Source organism: Cryptomeria japonica, chromosome 4 (assembly GCF_030272615.1).
Source record: "Cryptomeria japonica chromosome 4, Sugi_1.0, whole genome shotgun sequence".
In the NCBI taxonomy this organism is placed as follows: Eukaryota; Viridiplantae; Streptophyta; class Pinopsida; order Cupressales; family Cupressaceae; genus Cryptomeria; species Cryptomeria japonica.
The window spans coordinates 400702658-400723686 of record NC_081408.1 but is presented as its reverse complement, the minus strand read 5'-3'; the positions used below and the strand labels follow the sequence as shown (position 1 = coordinate 400723686).

General features: G+C 36.7%; 2 protein-coding genes across 3 annotated transcripts in view; both read right to left on the bottom strand.

Moving 5' to 3' along the window:
• Nucleotides 1–5532: 5532 nt before the first annotated feature.
• LOC131074680 (probable gamma-secretase subunit PEN-2) overlaps nucleotides 5533–21029 on the bottom strand; it is a 42060-nt gene continuing 26563 nt past the window's right edge. For both annotated transcript variants that reach the window (XM_058011355.2, XM_058011354.2), the window contains one exon: nucleotides 5533–5793. In XM_058011355.2, coding sequence (XP_057867338.1) covers nucleotides 5636–5793 — 158 coding nt within the window. In that variant the 3' untranslated portion in view covers nucleotides 5533–5635. The remainder of the gene's footprint in view (nucleotides 5794–21029) is intronic.
• Nucleotides 5800–21029, bottom strand: LOC131074679 (uncharacterized). Its single transcript, XM_058011353.2, has 2 exons — nucleotides 10063–21029; nucleotides 5800–9902 (listed from the first exon to the last, which is right to left on the bottom strand). The coding sequence occupies exon 1, from the start codon at nucleotides 18428–18430 to the stop codon at nucleotides 17093–17095; it is 1338 nt and encodes a 445-aa protein (XP_057867336.2). The 5' UTR covers nucleotides 18431–21029; the 3' UTR covers nucleotides 5800–9902; nucleotides 10063–17092.

Below are 21029 nucleotides of genomic sequence, written 5' to 3'. Positions count from 1 at the left end.
ATTCATCCTACTTCTGCATTGATTCGCCATATGACCAAATTTATTGCAAGTAAAACATCTACCATTGAATTTATAGGCATTAGGTTGTCCTACTGAAGGATTCTTGCTCTTCTTATGATTAGGTTTTGCATTGGTTTGTCCAGATCTGGAGGAGTCACCTTTCTCAAATCCAAGTCCTCGCATGTCCTTTCCTCTAATTTTCTAGCATCTCATCAAGCCTTGCTGAGCTAGCGTTGAATTTGTCTTTGTATTCATTTGTAGTAGCAAGTTGATATCTTAGGGCAACAACATGTCTCTCAAATTCTTGACCATTATTCCTTGATTGTGTCAACTCAAGCTTCAACTGATCATTCTCATAGGTAAGCCCGAAGCATTCATCTGCTTTTTCCTTCAATGATCGAGTCAAAATCTCTTCATTCTTCTTCTGGTCTTCAATCTCCTAAGTCATCTTCATCACAATGGATTGCATCTCATTCTTCAACACAGCATTCTCTCTAGCAAGCTTGTCACATTCATCAGCTTTGTCATGACTCTCCATGCATTGTTCTTCCTTCTCTTTCAGCTTGTCCATCAATTTATTCCTCGTCTCTTGAAGTGTTGACCTGATCTTTCAAATCATTAATGAAGTCTTATGTTGCATTCAGATTTCTCTTTAAGGAGCTGATCTCATTTCTTGTTGCATCAAGATCCTCAAATGCCACACTAAGTTGTCTCTGAAAACCGGAATCCATTGATTCAATCTTTCGAACCTTCCTCAAGCGGTTAGGCTTCCTCAGAAGAACTAGGCTCTTATACCAATTGTTGGAATCAAGGAACACTGAGAGGGGGGTGTGAATCAGTGTTCTACCAGTTACTAACTTAACCTTAAACCACTGGAAGCATATGCATGAAACTGAAATACAGAAACACAAAATCATAACACCAGGATTTTTACATGGAAACCCAAATGGGAAAAACTACGATGGGATTTGGACCCACAATATTATTCCACTATGGCCAGTAGCAAAACAATACTATATGAAAGGGAATGCACAAGAATTCAGGCACACTGCCTAGAGCTTATAGCTCAATTACAATAAGGGCTACAACCCTGGAAAGCTCACTGCCTTACAGATCATCTACAATAATGAATTACAATGAATGAACTCCAAAATAGCATCTAACAATGTCTAGATGAATTCTGGTTAAATGCAAAACTCTTACTGTATCTGCTCAACAACTCTGCTATGTTCTCTGTCTCAATCAGCTATCGGATCAAGAATGCGCATGTGAAACTGCGCCAAAAGGGATTCTCGATCACTACTCGCTCATATTACTTCATACCATACATCAAAAAGATCTTTTGCACCGATCTTATATATCTGCAATCACAAAATAGACTATTATCAAGTCGGCCTGTAGTGTAACGTGTCGGCTTGACCGGATCACCAAAAAGATGATAAAATGATGTCTCTATGTCGGCCCTATCATCTCATGCACAATTCACACCGCAATCACCGAAAAGCTTTCGGACCAAAAACTGCTCTGCTCAACCTAAAATACCGGCTATCTGGTTACTAGTTCACATACATTTTTTATTATCAAGATCTATAGCTACCACATAGAATTCCATGAAGAGTTGTCATCAATGACAACCCTTAAACCAATAATCAAGTATCAGTATCCACCGTATGAGTGTCAATTGCCAACAGTTACAAATTTTACATCCATTAGATTGCTTTCATCTATTGTTGCTACATTTAACTAAGGTTGAGCAAATAAATGTTAACACCTTGATTACATGTGGATCCAAAGGAGGTAATCTAAGAGACATAGTCAAAGAACTCCATGGTAAAAAGTAAAGATGACATGGTTTGCAAAGTGAAAAAATACATTTTAGTTTAAAATAGTCCCACTTGATCAGGCCATATAAAAAATTGGATTTAGATGTTTTGAAGTTAACATTTCTTAGAGTTCAATCAAATCACTATGATTATTCTACACAAATAGGTCACTAGTTTATTGTTATCATTCTTTATGTTAAGGAATGTTGATCGATAACACCAAAGCAATTATTATGGTTTTGAAGTGTAAGCTCTAGTTACAATTTTATATGAAGAATTTAAGGGCTAATAAGTTTATCTTAGCAATGGAGATCATGAGAGATAGAGCTACCAAAAAAAGTTGAAGTTAGAGAACCATGTTGACTTTGTTTTGACAATATTCAAGATATAGAATTACAAATCAATAAATGTTTGCATTCATGTGGAAAAAAGTAGTTAGTTGAATAGTGCCCTTCAACATCTGATGAAATTGATAACATCAAGCATATCTTATAAAAGTGTAATTGGCAATCTAATATATGTTATGGCCTCCAACCAACCAAACATTGGCCACTCAATGGAAGCCCTAACCAAGTATATATCAAATATGGGCAAGAAACAATGGATTGTAATGAAGAGGGTCTTCAAATATGTTTCATAGCACTTCAAAGTATTCAATTTGCTATTAGAGAGAGCATTATTTGAGCAAAATAATGGATACAAATATTATTAAAATCAAACTAGACATTTGATATGGATAGCATGAGGCCTAGTAAGTATTATCTAGCATTTTCGATGGTGCAATGAATTGGATAAGAAAGAAACGAGATGTAGTTTCTTGTTCAACTATAGAGGTAGAGTACATAGCAAGAGATATGGATAGGAGGTGGTCTTCTGAAGGTTGCAATTAACCTAGTGAATAGCGCAACAAGTTGTATGAGCAAGACAAGTTGTAGTTATTATTTTGATTATGAAGGCAAAGTGCATAGTAATTACTCATGCTTCTAAAAAGTTAGTTTGACTCTAGATATTGTGTTTGAATGGTAGGTTGAGTCAAGATGCAATGCATATTCATTGTGACAATCAAATGTCATAAACTTGTTATGGAACCTACTTTCCACATGAAGATAAAGCACGTTAAAGTGTAGAACTATTTTGTTTGGGGCATAGCTAGAGGATGACAGAGTTGTGGATCCATCAAAAAGGCTTATAAGCATTGTGAAATGTGAGATGGCTATGACCATCTTATCTCCTAATAATTAGTTCACTTTGTTGGCAACTCCTTATGATGAGTAACATGTATGCAAGTTGAAGATTGTTAGAGCTAGGTGCTATACACCTTGCAATTCAAATGAATTCACCATGGTTTTATTAGAGTAGATGATATCAATGTCAAGTTCATAAGCGTCATAAAACATGTGTTTTGTAACTTTTTGGATTATTTTGTGCTCAAGTTCTTGCATGAATTTAATCTACTCTCAAATAGAAGAGGATCATCAAGGGAACTAAGTCAAATTCTCCAATGTCCAATGGAAACCCAACTTTATGGAAAGTTGCAAAATGCATCTTCCACCAAATTAAGGTTCAATACATGACCACCACATATCTAGTAAGGGTATCTCAATGGATCCCTCAAAGATAAAACCTATTACGCATTGGCTGGCACCCACCAAGTTTGTTAGGTTATTACTATAGGTTTGTCTAGCACTTCTCTAGGATTGCACCTCACGCCGCTTTCCTTCAATATAAAAGGAAAAAGTTTTTGGGTGAATAAAGCAATGTAAGAGGGCCATGTAAACCCTTAAGGAGCAACTTACTAGTACACTTATTATAACACAATCACAAACATAATGGTATCTACAAATGTATCTACAAAAAATGTATGCAAAAGGATCGAATGACTAGGTGGGTCACAAATACTCACGTATTATGGATCACCTAACTCATGATCTGGTCCTTACAGCAATGGCCCAATAACTTGTGTGACGAAAACACTTCCTTCTAGGTCTTCATTTTGAGCTTCAATTATAGCATTGCAACATCTAGTATATCTTTACACAACTTATATGGATATATAATTTCAAAAATTAAATATACTTTTAAAGTTTCAATTTATTATCATAACAAATATATGACTACATTTATTATAATATCATTATATTAAAATGGTTTGTGTATATATTTGTTGTCAATATATTATCAATTTGAAACTATTTTTTTTTTATTGAAAAATAAAATAGCTTCAAATTATATTTCTCAACAATTTATAGATAAATGTATTTATTAAATTAATAATTTATCATTAAATATTAATTATTTGATATGCAAATGACTTTCAAAATTAATAAAGGATTTCCATGTACATTTTCACAATATGAGACCGCTTGCTACAATTGGAGCATAAAATAGACTTAATAATACAGAAAAAAAAACACACTTATATTCATGAAGAATTCAACAAAATTAACATGGGGAGACAAGAAGCCTATCATGGGTAGGACCAAAAAATCATTGACATACAGCCTTCTGTTTATGAGGCTTTTGATGAAGGCATATACAATAGATTATGTGTCTATAATTAGAGTCAAATTTTTTTTTCAAAATTTAACTATGCAATGAATAATCTGGAGTTGAACCAAGTGAAACCTTTTTTATTTTTTAGGCATAGATGGAAAGCATTGAATCTCCATAAATAGTGAATTGTTTAAATTTGCTTTGGGGTCCATTCGAAGTCTGAATTCACGAGTCGATAGCTCACGCACATTGTTAGTAGCCTTGCCAATGTTGATAGAAAAATTAAAGAGTTTGGAGTTCACTCTGCCAACACCAACAGCTCCAGGATTGAATTTGAATGCCCCGTCAAAGAAAGAGACTAGGCGGGCACATTAGGAATATCTCCCAACTAGAGAAGCTCTAAAAGATGCCAATAATTAATGATATGCATTTCAACAACAAAAGAAATAGTTGAAAACATTTTTTGCTTAAAATAAACTTTAGCATTGAGAGTGATCTCAGATTTTGTTTTGGAGCAATTATGTGGTTGCTAGAAAAAAATTCATTAAATATTATTTGATTTCTGTCCGGCCAACTGCACCAAACACAAAAAAAAAACAAAGAAAAAGGGAATGGTTTCCAAAGATATCAAAGGAAAGGTTTCTGAGAAACAGGATCAGTGAAGTGATTGCAAAAGACAATTCTTGGCATTTACATTCTTTCTCATGTTCACAATTCCTGGAAAATGCACTCTCTTCCTCTTCTTACAATTATGTGTATAATTAGAAGCAAAATGAAATAACAACTGCACCTATATTCGGCTCAACATATTCTTCAAACAAATAGTCTCAGCTATCTGGTTGCATATTTTGAATCCGTTAACTATAAAATTGTCAAAAGAAATAAAAAAGAATTACTATGATATATGGCTAGTTTCTAACATACGTAAGGGTGAATCACTGAATCAGTAATGTTTTTTTGAGTTTAATAGATCATAACATATTAAATTCCTCAATGATCTGGAAAAGTTGTAGACCCTGCAAAATAGGTTAGAGTTCTGACAGGTATTATTTTTGTAATCCATGTTACCACTTACTAAATCCTTTTCAATCAGCTGTAAAAGGAAATAAGGTCCTTTTTGACTTGTAATTTCTTGTAATGCACTCAAAACCTGAAGTTGAATAAAAAAACATTTTATCCACAGAAACTATTAAATGCCAACAAGAACACCACCTCAAAACTTGAATTTGAATAAAATGTCATTTTATTCGTATCAATTATAAATGGAACTAGAGAGATGAACCATACCAAAATACTAATGTCACTGAGAACAAATTTATTCATGATCCAATAAGATCGTAGGTATCAGCTATATCATAAACAGCAAGATGTTTCCAAACAGAACCAAAGAGGTGTTCACCACCTACAGAAAATGTAAGGGCCCATGACACAAGTACCAGAGTATACACTATAAATCCAATGGCTGACCAAACAACATCTGCAAGCATATAAAAAGAAATCAGTGCAACGTTTAAACTCAGAAATAGAGCGATTGCTTTTAGCTTCCGTTATATTATTAACCTACATGGAGTAAGTTCTCATTTAATGAATATATAAAGAATACAATAGAAGATTATTTTCTCCTTCGCAAAACACAATGTGAGTCATAACACAAAAAATAAATAGATACAACAACAATACAATGCTATATAGACAAGTACTATATCTTTAAGCCAAAACTTTCCCCATCTCATTCGCTGTGAGAATGCTTTACTCGGCATTGAATTTCACACAAAACAACTTTTGATGATAAAGCTTTGCAGAAAGTGATATTAAGTCCATAAAATGAGGGAAACTGGTCCCAAAAAACATTCGACAACAGTCTGCTACAGAACAAGTTAAGAATCATCGACCCTAGTCACAGAAGATGGCCAAGAGATTTCCCTTGCCATCCCTGTGTCCTAGGGATAGGTGTGGGGCCAGGAGTGCGCAGCTAGGAGGTGAGGCCACATTCCTTTGCATACCTAGTTTGCCGTGGATTTTCCTGATAAGGCATGAGCTCACCAAGGTAACTTCGCAAGTCATGCAGGTTAAATGGACTTCCAAACAAAATTACTACTGATGAAAATCCAATGCAGCTTCTAGAATGAACTATTTGAACTGTGCTGGTACCTTCTTGACCCCAAGTACAAATTACCACTCTCAAACAGCTGGGAAGATTGGAATAGTAAACAAATGTTTCATGCAGAATTTAAAGGAATATAATGCAGATCAATAAGCTTCATGGCCATATTGTTCTCATTTGGAAAAGAATTAATATGATATATCAACAGAAATGTCGACATTTAAGGTCAATTTGATTCTTGGAGACACTCAAGTTTTAGCAGTTAAAGACTTCCTATCAGAATACCAGCAGATGATGAAGCAGCTTGGGAGAATCAGAAATTGGCCCAAAATAGAATCAGAACTACAAACAGTAAAAATTTAAAATTGGAAATCAGATCTCATTCCGATTATAACCTTACAAGCAGAGTCCAGGTTGCATACTCTCTTGAAATGCCACATAGGTAATGACAAGCGAAAATGTTTAAGACTTAAGATTCTTCACCTACACTAGATGGTTAACGTGTTCCTGGTCTGGAAGGAAATTTTGGCAGCCCCAGAGAAGAAATCTAGTACTTGGAAACTGTCAGTAGGATTTGTCATTTATGGATACAGCATAAGAAAGGGAATGGAACAGAAATTAGAGGAAATAGAATGTCACAAATACTTGATGATAAATTATAATCCACTTCAGTAGTAGTTATGGCTACATTCATGTATCGCCAGATATATTGATACTTTTTTATATTTTGATTTTCAACAGATGACAGATGTTGTGTTATCTCAAGACGGTTGTACTCTTCTATTGGTTGACAGTTTTAGTAAATCTAATTATCCTACATGCAGAATATAAAGGAATTCAGGTGGACATTAACTATAACAAGGATCTAAGGTGCTAGTATGGTGTTGTAATTCTGGATAAAGGGACTCGGTGCAAAAAGTCAACGGAGGCTGTCTTGGCCAATTCAACATTAGATATAAATAGTCGTTTTTATTTTCATTAGTTGACATATTTTATGTTTTCTCAGACAGTTATACTTTTCTGTAAGTAAATTATTTTTGTAGTCTAATTATCCTCCGTAAGTTAAAGTGGAACAACTATAAGTGGGATCTTAGGTGTTAGTATAATGTATTTTTGGAGAGATGGCATTCTGTGCAAAAGTCTATGGAGACTGCGTCTTGGCCAATTCAGCACCCACGTTGTGCTTGAAAAATTCTGGGGTTGAGATGGTGCCTGTTTCTACAAGGTTTGCTCAGAATTCAGCTTATACTCAGACAGGATACTAGCTGGACTCCCTGAGGGTTCCATTCAAGACCTGTAGGTCTGTGGATCCACCCAGGGCACTTCTGAATACTTTAACAGTTTTGGGGATTGAGTTGGTGCCTATGCCTCCAGGTTCGCTCAGAACCAGCCTGTAACCAGTCCAGGTAGGGACTGGGTTTGCCCAGGGTTCTAACTGGAGCCCATGGATCCATACCAACTGGAGACTCGAGAGAGTGACAAGCATTGGAATCATTTACATCACTAAGTTGAGGAAGTCGATGACACAGTGTTGAAAAAATGTCCATATTTACGCTCCACCATTAAACCAACTTCCCTAAAAAATTTAGTATTGTCCATTTTGACTTGAACATTTTAGGGTTTAAGGCCCACCATCTCAGTGAATTCCATGAAAATAATTCCATAAAATTTGCATCCTTCACTTGCCCTTCACAATCAATTGTCTTCAAAAACACCATCCCTTTAGGGCACACCGTAATGACATTAATAGTGGTCTATTTTTACAATCCTTCCACCTATCAAAAATGGACTCTTTTTTTCAAACCATTTATCCTCAATTGCCCTTAATGATGTCTATGAAAGATTTTTCCTACCCAATAAGGTGGTGTGAACCTTTTGATATCCAAGACTAGTGTAATCAACAAGTGCATAAGCAATTGCCACCACCATTTCCTGCAAATATGATCTAACAAGATCGAAAAGAAACCTATTGCCATAAATGCAACAAGCAATGTTCTAATCTACATTCTCTCGAATCATTCTAGAAGGCCTACAAGATCAACCAAAGCTACTTGCTCTGATGTTACTGAAACTGGTTATTAACCAGCTACTTCTGGTCCTGCTGCTGGTAGAGGAAATGAAACTGCTTCCTCTGCTATTGATGCTGCTAGTGCTGGTGATGGAGAAAACTTGCAATTTTTTGCTAGAAAGCAAGTTTTTGTGATCTATGGCAAATAAGAACTCCAACAAAAGATGCACGAGATTCACATTTCCTCAAGCACCTCCACTCTTTAAAACACTATGAAAAAAATCTAACAGCAAAAATTCAACAAGGCAAAGCCTTTTTAAAAAAGAAATAAGATCCTCCTCACAGCTAAAGTAAAAATATATAGCACCGACCCAACCAAGGTCCAAAACATTAAAAAGAATAAAGATCCACCATTATATTTTCAACAAACTCCCCACCGTTGGATCTTATTAGATCAAAGAATAGCAGACACTAAGAAACATCATTGAAGATAAGTAAAAACAAAGGACAGAGCCCCCCAATTTTTGCATCTGCAGCCTACAATTCTTTAAAATAAGCTCTTGCAACCAACTAGTACAACAAATCAGTCCACAAAGATCAGAATATAGCTGCCCATCCTCCTTATTCAGTGCCATAACACTATTTCGAACATACCAGCAAAAAGCTGGATGCAAAACATGAAATATAACAGCGAAAATTTGTAATTCTTAGCCTTCCTCAGCTCTCTAAAATAAAATTGTTGTGTATTTTTTATCCACTTGTCATCATTGTTTAATACTAATTTCTCTAATGCAGGCTTTTAAGCTTGAAAATTAAAAGCTAGAGCTCTGTCATACTTCCAGAAAATTATGATTGGCGATTCCTCATCATAGAATACAATTTCTTCATTGACTCTCAGCAACTAATTCTGAACTACAAAATTGGCTTGAAATGCACAGCAGTTCCCAAAAGTATGTAAATCTCAAAGGCTTCTCCTGTGGACTTTGCCCATTATCCTTAGAATTGATCCAAGATTGATCATTATTGAATTCTTCATGTAACAAGCTTACCTTCTTCAAGGTCATCCAATAAAATTTTGTCCTCTTCCAAGAAAAATATTGTGCTTCATCAATTAACAATATCAGGATTTCAAATCTCCTTTAGCATAACTGCTGAAGTAGCTCCTCAAAACGAGAGGAACCTATTTATATGTATGAAAAATAGAAATGAATGTATAGTATTTAAAAATCCATCCATGGCATCAGCTTCAATGAACTCTGCTATGATCAACTCTCTGGCCTTCTTGGGAGTGTCTTGAGTAGTGAGCAATATTTCATGTAGAGAGCATTTCTCATAATCATCCCAATATTCATGGGGGGTTTTGGGGGGAATCTGGATTATAACTTAAATTGCCTCAAGACATATTCCAGCAATAACAACACTTCAATAAATTTCTCTTCAACAAAAGGGCCTCCTTCTCTTCAAGAGGCATACTCTGTTCATTATTAGACCCAAAGCAATTTAGAAATATCTCTTACAACAGTTTTAATCTTTCTCTTTATCATTAAAAGACATTTCTCTCCTGCTATTATCTTTATAAAATGCTTCATAAAAGCTGTGAAACTTATTAAAACCAAGACTATTGCAAGAAATACCTGGCACCAGCATGGTCTGCTGTTGTAATCTTTTAACCCGCAGAAGCATGCACTTCAATAAACTCTTGTTTCAAACTGACAGAAAAGAAAAATGTCAACTCATCTTTCCTGTGAGGAACAAAACCAGCAAGAGAGGTGTGCCTTGTCATCATTTGCTAATGCCATTCATCCTTGGAGCATGCTTGAACTTGAGGGGAACGTTATTAAAATTATTGGAAGCAATTCTCCTAGCTTCTATCTGATGGAGTTGCAGAGCATGCTGCAATTTATTGGGATGACAGCCAGATTATTAGCATAATGGGGCCTTCAACATTTTGGGCACACTGCTTTTTAAAAGACATCCATTCATTTGATATTGTCCTTAATAGGCTCTTCATTTCAGTTTATATTGTTAGGAACTTGGCATGTAAATCCAGGAAGTAAGAGTTTTAGGGGGTGGAATCATTGCTAGCAGCTGGGAATATGGAGAAATTCGAATGTGGTCACTGTTATATATCTAAGGAAATAGAGGTATTGTAAACTTGGGAGCAAGTTTCCCACAGTGTAAGGCAATCTTCAGCTAAAACATAAAGCTTTCAGGGTATTCCTTCCTCCCACTGATTGACTCATTGCAGCTATATTAAAATTTAAAGATTTTAAATAACATAAGAAAGACATACCAGGCAAAGGAAAGACCTCCATCAGTATTATTTCCCAAGTCCCTTTAAATATGCTGTTGGAATCTTCTACGTAGCCATGGAAGCCTCTTGTTAGTCATGAGCTGCTCTAATAGAGATGAAACATCTCAAATCTCTTAAAATTGGTTATATAACAAACCCCCAACCCATCCCAAGTAGAAATTTATGTTGGTGCCAAACGTCTGAACCAATCAAGGGTCTTCACCCTTGAAAGAAGCTGCAGGAAATCTGAGGATCATATCAGAGGCTGTAACATGATGCAATGCACAGATATTTGCTATATCCTGTTTGTGGTCTAGAGGGGTTGTGGAACCATCTCCACTACTGTAGGTAAACAGCTTCAAGGGGAAAGCAGAGATATCATTCCATTGCAATAAATTTAATGGACTCCAACAATCCCATGCATCAAAGGGTTATTGTCTTCTAGCAGCCATTCTTTTTATAGGATTAGTCAAGACAGGGAATGGAGAAGAGCCAACTACAGAAGCAAAGAATGAGCTACCGGTTAAAGGATTGGATTCCCAAAACAACATTTGACCTCCCTCTCTTTGTTTATATCTAGAGGAGCCTTCATTTCGTTTTATAGCATATCTAGTTAGGATTTGTCTCATAGGCAATTGGTTTCTATTTACCAAGTGATATTTACAAATTTAGAGTCACAAGGTGAAAATGCATCTATAGCTCTTTGATGAGCCGATTCCCAAGAATCACCAGATCATAATATAAAGTTCTTATCAATGAGGAACCCATGCAATTTCTTAAAAAAAATTGCAGACTTATCCCACCCAGCATCCCTACAAATTGTGATACTTCCTATTGTTTGATTCAAAGTGCACCCGCAATCAAGGTGTACAAATGGAAAGCTCAAGTGTTTCAATCTCAAAGAAAACCTCCATATTTGGGCAAGCTCCCTTGTTCTAACACTATCTACAATGCTTAAGTGAAAAGGATGAGGCAGTAAAAATAGCAAACACAAAAATAAAAGGACTGTGTCAAAAGAGTCTGTGGTTACTTCAAAATGAACAAGATATGCACAAACTAGCTATAAATCTAAACATTCAAGAACAAAATAGACATAGTAAATAACCAATGCCAGAGGCAGGAAATTTAATGCTCTGATAAGGGTAACCATCCATATAAAACTCAAAATTGAGGGTGGAATGAAAAAACTACATAATCTTTTTTTGGAAGATTCTGAAAATACACGGTAACACAGCTCTCTAAAGGTCAAAAACATGTAGAATACAAAGATAAAACAGCTACCTAAGCAAGAAATATTACAATGGCAGCAACCTCTTGCAAAGCTCAGATGATTTGCTTATTTATTTACTATACACAGTTCAAACAAATCTGGGTGGCTGAAAGAGTTTTCAAAACCTATCATGGTCATCTTCCTTATCAAAGTCCCATAAAAGCTCACAAAACTCTAGTTTCTGGAATAAAAGGCATACAGGCCCCACAACAGTCTAAAGATTTTATTTATTGACTTTGCCTTTTTATCCACAAAGAAATGTTTCATTTCCTTTCTTAATGAATAGTATTCTTTACAGCTTTTCAATTTCTCATGCGAATACCTCATCATTTTTAACTTTATTCTATTTTAGTTTTGCGAAGCCCATGCCTCCCTTATAATTTAATAAATATATGGGGCTTTAGCTTTCTTTTATTTTCTGCCCCATATTTTAATCAGAGGTACTACCTCTTCAAAGCTTACATAAGCAATCATAAAGTTAAACATTACAATAGCATAATAGTAAAATATTCAGCTTTTATCTTTAGCAAGCATTTATTCAAAATTAGATACTTTTCTGTTCGGAAAAAGCCAAAGGTAGAAAGAACCTGGAACTCACAAAATCAAGCATTCATTTCAAAGTGATAAAAATTTCACTACACATCCTCAAAGACCATTTTCAAAGGAGAGGAATCGTAAAAAGGGAAACCAATTGCATTTTCCACAAATGAGGAATCACAAAATAATTGTTCCAAAAGGAACTGATACTTCTGCAACTCCTATCATAGACTATTCCAGAGTGAATAAATAAGGTTCCACAATTTTTCCAGTGTTTTATATCCCAAAGGATTTATCCATGTAAAATATTTGTACTTTTCATATGTGTTAAAATACATCCAGACAAAAGTCTCTTTCCATACTTTACTATCCTTTTTACATAAAACTGCAATAATGTATTAATTGATTAAAAGCATTCTCTAGTTAAGATTAGCTACAAAACAACTGTAAGATAGCTGCCACCCCTCTTCCTTTTCATTGTCTTCCCTGTATCACCTCACCATTTTCAGAATTTTTCATATCAGAAGCCTTCTTGTCAAATGGTCATTTGGATGTTGCTTCCCTCACAGGTTCTGCTTTCACATCTCACTCAGCCACCTATTCTTTATAGAGTTCTCAAAGCATCTTGAAGCCCAACTGCTCTGTGTTCTCAACATTAACACCATGTCCCCCCTAAAGTATCATACCCTATGATTTGTTTGAATTTTATCTGCCCTTCAATGAATAGTGAATACTACCTTGTTGCATTACCTTTAGGCTTAATCAGCACTGAATCATAGGATTGCACAACTTATACTTTCTATTCCATCCTCTGGTACACGGGGACAAAGCCCCACCCCTCAAACCATTGTCCCCGTCGCCTGAGTCATTTCGAGGATGGAGGGACTTGAGGGGGCATCCCCTAGCCAACCCTGCCAACTGAGAAAATGCAGAAATGGATCCCCAATATTGGGAGCGCCTGACCTTCCCCAAGACAGCCAAGGATGTCTCAGACGTCCCTTGACCATCCCGGGGACGGCCAAGCATTCCCTGTTGAAAAGCAATTTTTAAATAATGTTTTGAAAAAAACGGTTCATAACATTTAAAAAAGACTGTTAAATATAACATGACAGCATTATAACAGCGCAATAAATATATCATGACAGCATCATAACAGCGCAATAAATATATCATGACAGCACTATAACAACAATCAATTTAATCATGACAGCAGTGACAGCAACAACTGTAGTATAACAGCGATAAATATATCATGATTCAGATTCATAGTAATGATATAGATTATGTAAAAATTAATAATATGTAATATCCCTAAACACGAATTCTAGCAAAACTCCCACAAAAAGTCACAGATGAATGCATTCCATTCTGAACCACTTTAACATATTAGATGTTTGCTTCAGATTTACATATATGTCATTCCGAACTTGTAGAGAAATAATAACAGAACCAAAATATTGATGCTTAGCTGAATAAGAGTATTTGATAGATACATAGCTATTACAAAAAAATCTCTAACCCTTTATTTGATGGGTAGGACAGGCAAGAGGTCGGTACAAGATATAGAAGGCTGAATGCTAGCATTGGAAGTCACTACACATTCATCTAAGCTCCAAAAGATATCAAGTCTTGGGTTCCCAATTTATTACAGGCTCCAGTACTCCTCAGTGCCACTTATGGTAGAGACAATGATCTGTATCGCTGTCTGCTCTTGCTATGTCTGGAACTCCTACACACCGTTGCAACTGTTCCCCGTTTACATGCAAATACTTCCGTGCCAGGCTTTGCACAGGTTAGCCCAATAAATATAAGATTGATTAACCAATATAAGTGCTTCCGTTCATCAATAACTCCAGAATATCGATGATATAATACCTGCTCCTATATTCTCACACGGATATTAAAAGAAAGCCAAATGAGGAGTCAGGTTAATCAGCCCACCATCACACAACATTATTCGATTCAATTATTCCGCAGATTGTCAACATTAGACCCCAAACACGATTTCATAGTATCCATCCTCAATATGAAATATATATGTAGAATTCACCATAAAGAATATTATCGACTCCCTTTAATATTTCGGCAAAATAATAAACCCCCAAAGGTCACTGAATATGAACTACAACACTTAGAATATAATATTCCTGTTATCCCAATTCAGAATATAAACCAACCGAACAAATACTATCTTATATGAATCTGATGATAGAACTTATCTGCAAATTTGTCTACAAAGGAGACTTCACAAATTTGGCTCAAATGTAGACTCCGTCACAAATCCACCCCTTTGGAAGAACTAGGGTTTCGTCCAGCCCTTCTCTCCAACTCCTGACGGTTTTTGTCTCCAGAAATCATAAACCGTTTGTCCAATCCATAAGCATGCTTCACAACTCCCAGAAAGCCTCCTTATAAAGACCTCCAGGAACTTTCTAGAAGATAAGGCCGAGTTGAACATTGGAAAACTTTATTTAATAAAGTGACATTATAATAATATTTTATTATTTTATTGTTATCTAATTAAATTAATTAATATTAAGTCGTCATATGAATATTTCATTTATATTTTGATATTTTGATAACTTAATAAAAATCAATTTAATTAAATGTCACCTTAAAAATTGGGGACATTACAGTCCTCCCGGCCCAAACATTGCTTGTCCTCAAGCAATTCTCTAATGCACCACCAGGATCCCAAACTAGCCATATGAAAAATATTACATCACTCTGCTGCTCTATTCTGACGCAACCAGTAGTACTGGAATTTGTAACTCTGTTATCTTGAAGCATTCCGATTACCAAGCTGATTAAGGGATCCCAAATCATCACACTCTCATGCCAACAAAAAGTGGACGGGTAGAAGCCTCTTATCATGTCACCAACACCCAATGTCCATCCAAGTTTGTATGAGTTCCAGAGGATGAGAACAATGATCATCCTAAGTGCATAATCAGCCGTGATAATGTACCATATGTTGTTGTAAATGAGGACAGCATCTATTCGCCTAAGAATTTCACACCAAGTGAAGTAATAAGTACCTCCAATGACAATAGAAGATAGGAGTTTATCAATAAGCCAACTCCAATATGAAAAAGATGATACAATCCTTTCCAACTCTTCCAATTAGATGCTATCCCTGAAATCTTTGCGGTGCCATCTTACCATGTATCAAAGCTCAGCTGAGGCTTATCCGCTCCAAGTAAACGCCACACAATAAGAAGAACATTGATTATGCGTACTTCGTATTCTGAAAATTGAGCAACTTCACACTCCAATAATGTATCGTGAGGTAGAAGATTAGCAACAGCTTCTCCAAGAGTGTCTAAATGATTAAGCAAAGTTGAATCACTAATGCTCCCATCCATGTTCACTCCTTTATAAGAAAGTCCAAACAAAGCAAGCTCTATCATGGAAGCCTCTAGGAGAGAACTCTTCAGACTCTCCACAAATGATCAAAGATCCAATCAAGACACTTAAGCCTCCCTCTACACAAGTAGATATAACACTAGTGGCTAATCTACCCAAGTGTGTGCTCAACCATTCCATCTTCCTCTGTGATTTGAGCTTTCAATGGATTCTCTAAAAGAAGAAACTCATTAACTTCATGATGCATTAAAATTAAATTTTCTGAACCATACCACTTCCCATGTCCACACAAATCTGAATGATCCTCTTGTAAGTGCTGTCAATCTTGGGCAGTCAACAACTTGGCCTTCCTATCTCTTTGTAGCCATTGATCACACATACTTTGTGACTTCTTAACATCCTCCAAGGTATGATGTGCAAAGTCAGAACCTTCGTGGCTTGAATCTTTAATACATTCCTCACACAAAATTGGAGTGCCCGCATTGGGAGACTCCTTAATATCGTCATCCTCATGTGAAGTGGCTGCTATCTCATGATTATGCCAAGGTGAGGGACTATTGTTGCCAAGCGAAAAATCAGAATGGCAGTCATACCTTTTTCTAGTGTCCTCTAGGGCCTCTAATAATCCTTCCTTCTTTGTTGAAGGTTCTTCATCAAGCGCCACTCCAAGAGATATCTCTAAGTGAAAATCACATGCTTCAAGCTTGATCTGAGCCTCCATCCTCTTGGCTGTCATGTTCATAGGTGTGCCATTGATTTTTGTTGTCCCAGAGTGTGTACCACACCAAAAATCATAAACCTCAACGTTGTCAACTGTTCCAATTGAATAATGTTGTCAACAATTGTAAATCAGGATTTTCTGAATTTAGGGCAGCATCATGTCCAAACAAGAAATCATCCTCTCCAAGATGAGATGTCAAAACACAAGGAGGTGAATTCCATTCTGAGTCAAGAATAATTTTTTTCCCAACTGCACCACTATCATCTGTTGTTGGCCCACAAGGAGTACAAACAATCTTTTCTCCTTTAATCATAGTTTGAGCCTTCATTGCAACTTCTTCACTAAGAGGTTTTTCCCCAACAAACGCTGGTCCAAAAGAATTATCCAACTGAAAATGGTTGCAAACTAAATCCTCTTCTCCATAAAGATCCTCCATTACTTGCTTGATTTCCACCATCCTTGCATCAATTTCCTTATTTACCTTAACTGGAAAACAATGTCTGACCCTTCTGTCGCTGTTAGCAATTGATCTGTAATGCCCCAAATCAAAGAATAGAACTCCATTAACAATAAATTTTCTTTGACTCTGGCTAGCTCCAATGAAATGGTTTTCTGTTCATAAGCTTCCAAAAGTGGAGTCTCAAGCATTTCAGATTTTTGTATACATTTATACCAAAACTCAGGATCATCCTTCCATTGCATTGGTGGCACTCTTCTTCCATTGCTGCCCAAACACTTTACCTTGCACTGCTCAACATTCCCTAGAGTATATGTTGCGATAACATTTTCTAAGCCTTGTCCAAGGCCATGAAGTTCTTTAAGGGTAAGAACATTCCATATTTTCAATACTTGAGATACCTGCATTCCTTGTCCAATTTCTGCTAAGTGTAATTCCAAGATCGCATGTTCATTTATAAGGCTTTGCTCAGCAGGACCAGCATGTTTCCTAGCCCATTGCCTATCATTAACCAATCTCCATAATGTGTTGATTGTGTGCTTCTGTACATATAAATTTTTCAGCCTGGTAAATAGTTTTTTAAACTCATTAATGTATGTAATCTTCCAAACTGTGTTGTTGAGCAAGATGGAATCCTTATTTGATAGATCATTAAGCTGGTCCACCACATTTCTTATTACTTCCACCATTTTGCTGTCTACATTTGGATCTAAAAAGTACTTTCTCTCAATTGCATTCTTTGCCAACTCCTTCCACACGGAGTCAGTTTTAACAAGCATGGAGCCAGTCCCCAAACAGAATGGTTCATACATTAAAACAGTATTTGCATCACTCCAATTTGAAAGGAAACCAATTTTGTTGGTTCTAACAGTGGTCATGATAATGTCCTTTTCTCCACCGAAACCATATGCTAAGCCTTCTGTTAATGTTGCAAGAGTTGAGGGTCCAAAATCATGCTTTTGAATACTCCTTATCCATGATAAATGATCTCCTGGATCCCAAACTGAAATATACTGGCAGATTTGGATAACAAAAAATATACACCCTTCCATATTGAATAAATGCTTTTCATGATAGCAAAACTGACATACATATCTGCTATTAGTTTCATGAGTTGAACAGAAGTAATGAGAGTTCTTACCTCCTTTAGAATTAGATGCTTTTGGAATATTCAGTCCCACACAATCATTACTGTGACTCCTAATCTTATTATTAGGATCAACTAAAGCATCATCCTCAACATAACAATTCTGAAAATTAATCACTTGCTGCAATGGCTCTCCTTTTGACAGATTAGTGTATGGTACTTGGATTGGAACATTTATTTCTATCTTGGCATCTTCATGCTTAATAAGCATGGTCTGGTCCAGCAAGACTTCATCAATACTTTGCTCTGTCTTTGACTGTTCTTTGAAATTCTTGAACTCATGCTCATTAATGTCCTTAGCAACTTCTTTTTGTTTTGATTCTGGCTTTTCCCCTTGATAATTTGTCGACTGTGAATTTCATGGAAGCAAATCCTCTTCCATATAGCATCTCATGTTCGGATGTTGCAACATTTTGATTATGTTATGTTGATATTTCCGATTGGTTTGCACCAAAGAAACGGGACTCGGACTCGGCTCGGACTCGACAAGGCCGACTCAGACTCGGACTCGGGACTCGGCGTCAGACTCGGCTCCAAACTCGGCTGGACTCGGGAAAGTGAAAAACTCAAGAAATTTAGAGATTTTTAAAGATAATTGTAGCTGAAGGAAATAACAAACATAGATATATAAATATTGTCAAATGTATACAATATTACAAAACTCATGGAATAAAAAATCCATGTCATCATATGATCATCATCAAATGTTTCATACAAATACCAAAGGTAAATACAAGTACAAGCCTATGGCTTAGAGGAGCCTGCACCCTCTGGCCCCGGCCCCCTGCGAAGGCGTCTAAGGTAGGTCCTGGATTATTCGACAGCCATAGCCGCTCCCCGTGACACCATGCCATGCTCACCAACATCAGGAACATCCGTGTCACTATCTGCCTCTAAATCTCCTGTCTATGCTCGTGCTCTCCGCTCCTCCTCTGCCATGGCTACAGCCTCAACCTCTATACATACCTGGTCGATCCAATCAGTGTCAAACTCGGAGCTTAAATTTTCCCTACTTCTATTGACGCAGTTTCCCCCCATATTTTTTGACGGGGATTTGGGGGCAGCGCCCCCAAGGTGGGGTCAAGGGGCATCGCCCCTTGTGGGGTCAAGGGGCATACAGGGCGGGGTCGAGGGGCAGCGCCCCGCGAGGCCAAAAAAACTTATTATTTAATAAAGGTGTTGGGTGTTATTTTTCTATTGGCTAACATGTTGTAACCCTAATTTTTCTCATTCTCAGGCGAAGGTTGTAGTGAACAAAGACGATACCATTCATTTAAAAAAAACTTTTTAAAATGTATTTTTTTTGTCATTTTAGTAACCCAGCGAGTAGCCGAGTTTGAGGCTTGGGACTCGCTGAGTTTGGCGAGTTTGAGCCAAACTCGCCAACTCGGCGAGTCTGGCGAGTTTGCTCGCCAAACTCGGACAAATCCGAGACCGAGCCCCAGAGACTCGGCGAGCATGACTCGGACTCGGACTCGCCGAGTTTAGGCGAGTCCGGGCGAGTCCCGTTTCTCTAGTTTGCACAAATTTTTCCATCATCTTAACACAATATTCCAAACCATCAATAATCTTATCCATCTTTGACTATCACCCCTAGGCTAGCAGGATGCACAGCTCCGATACCACTGTAATATCCCTAAACACAAATTCTAGCAAAACTCCCACAAAAAGTCACAGATGAATGCATTCCATTCTGAACCACTTTAACATATTAGATGTTTGCTTCAGATTTACATATATGTCATTCAGAACTTGTAGAGAAATAATAACAGAACCAAAATATTGATGCTTAGCTTAATAAGACTATTTGACAGATACATAGCTATTACAAAAAATCTCTGACCCTTTATTTGATGGGTAGGACAGGCAAGAGGTCGATACAAGATATAGAAGGCTGAATGCTAGCATTGGAAGTTCCTACGCATTCATCTAAGCTCCAAAATATATCAAGTCTTGGGTTACCAATTTATTACAAGCTCCAGTACTTCTCAGTGCCACTTACGGTAGAGACAATGATCTGTATCGCTGTCTGCTCTTGCTATGTCTGGAACTCCTACACACCGTTGCAACTGTTCTCTGTTTACATGCAAATACTTCCGTGCCAGGCTTTGCACAGGTTAGCCCAATAAATATAAGATTGATTAACCAATATAAGTGCCTCCGTTCATCAATAACTCCAGAATATCGATGATATAATACTTGCTCCTATATTCTCACACGGATATTAAAAGAAAGCCAAATGAGGAGTCGGGTTAATCAGCCCACCGTCACACAACATTATTCGATTCAATTATTCCGCAGATTGTAAACAATAGACCCCAACCACGATTTCATAGTATCCATCCTCAAAATGAAATATATATGTAGAATTCACCACAAAGAATATTATCGACTCCCTTTATTATTTCGGCAAAATCATAAACCCCCAAAGGTCACTGAGTATGAACTACAACACTTAGAATATAATATTCCCGTTATCCCAATTCAGAATATAAACCAGCCGCACAAATACTATCTTATAGGAATCTGATGATAGAACTTATCTGCAAACTTGTCTCCAAAGGAGACTTCACAAATTTGGCTCAAATGTAGACACCATCACGAATCCACCCCTTTGGAAGAACTAGGGTTTCATCCAGCCCTTCTCTCCAACTCCTGAAGGTTTTCATCTCCAGAAATCATAAACTGTTTATCCAATCCATAAGCATGCTTCACAACTCCCAGCAAGCCTCCTTATAAAGACCTCCACGAACTTTCTAGAAGATAAGGCCGACTTGAATGTTGGAAAACTTTGTTTAATAAAGTGACAT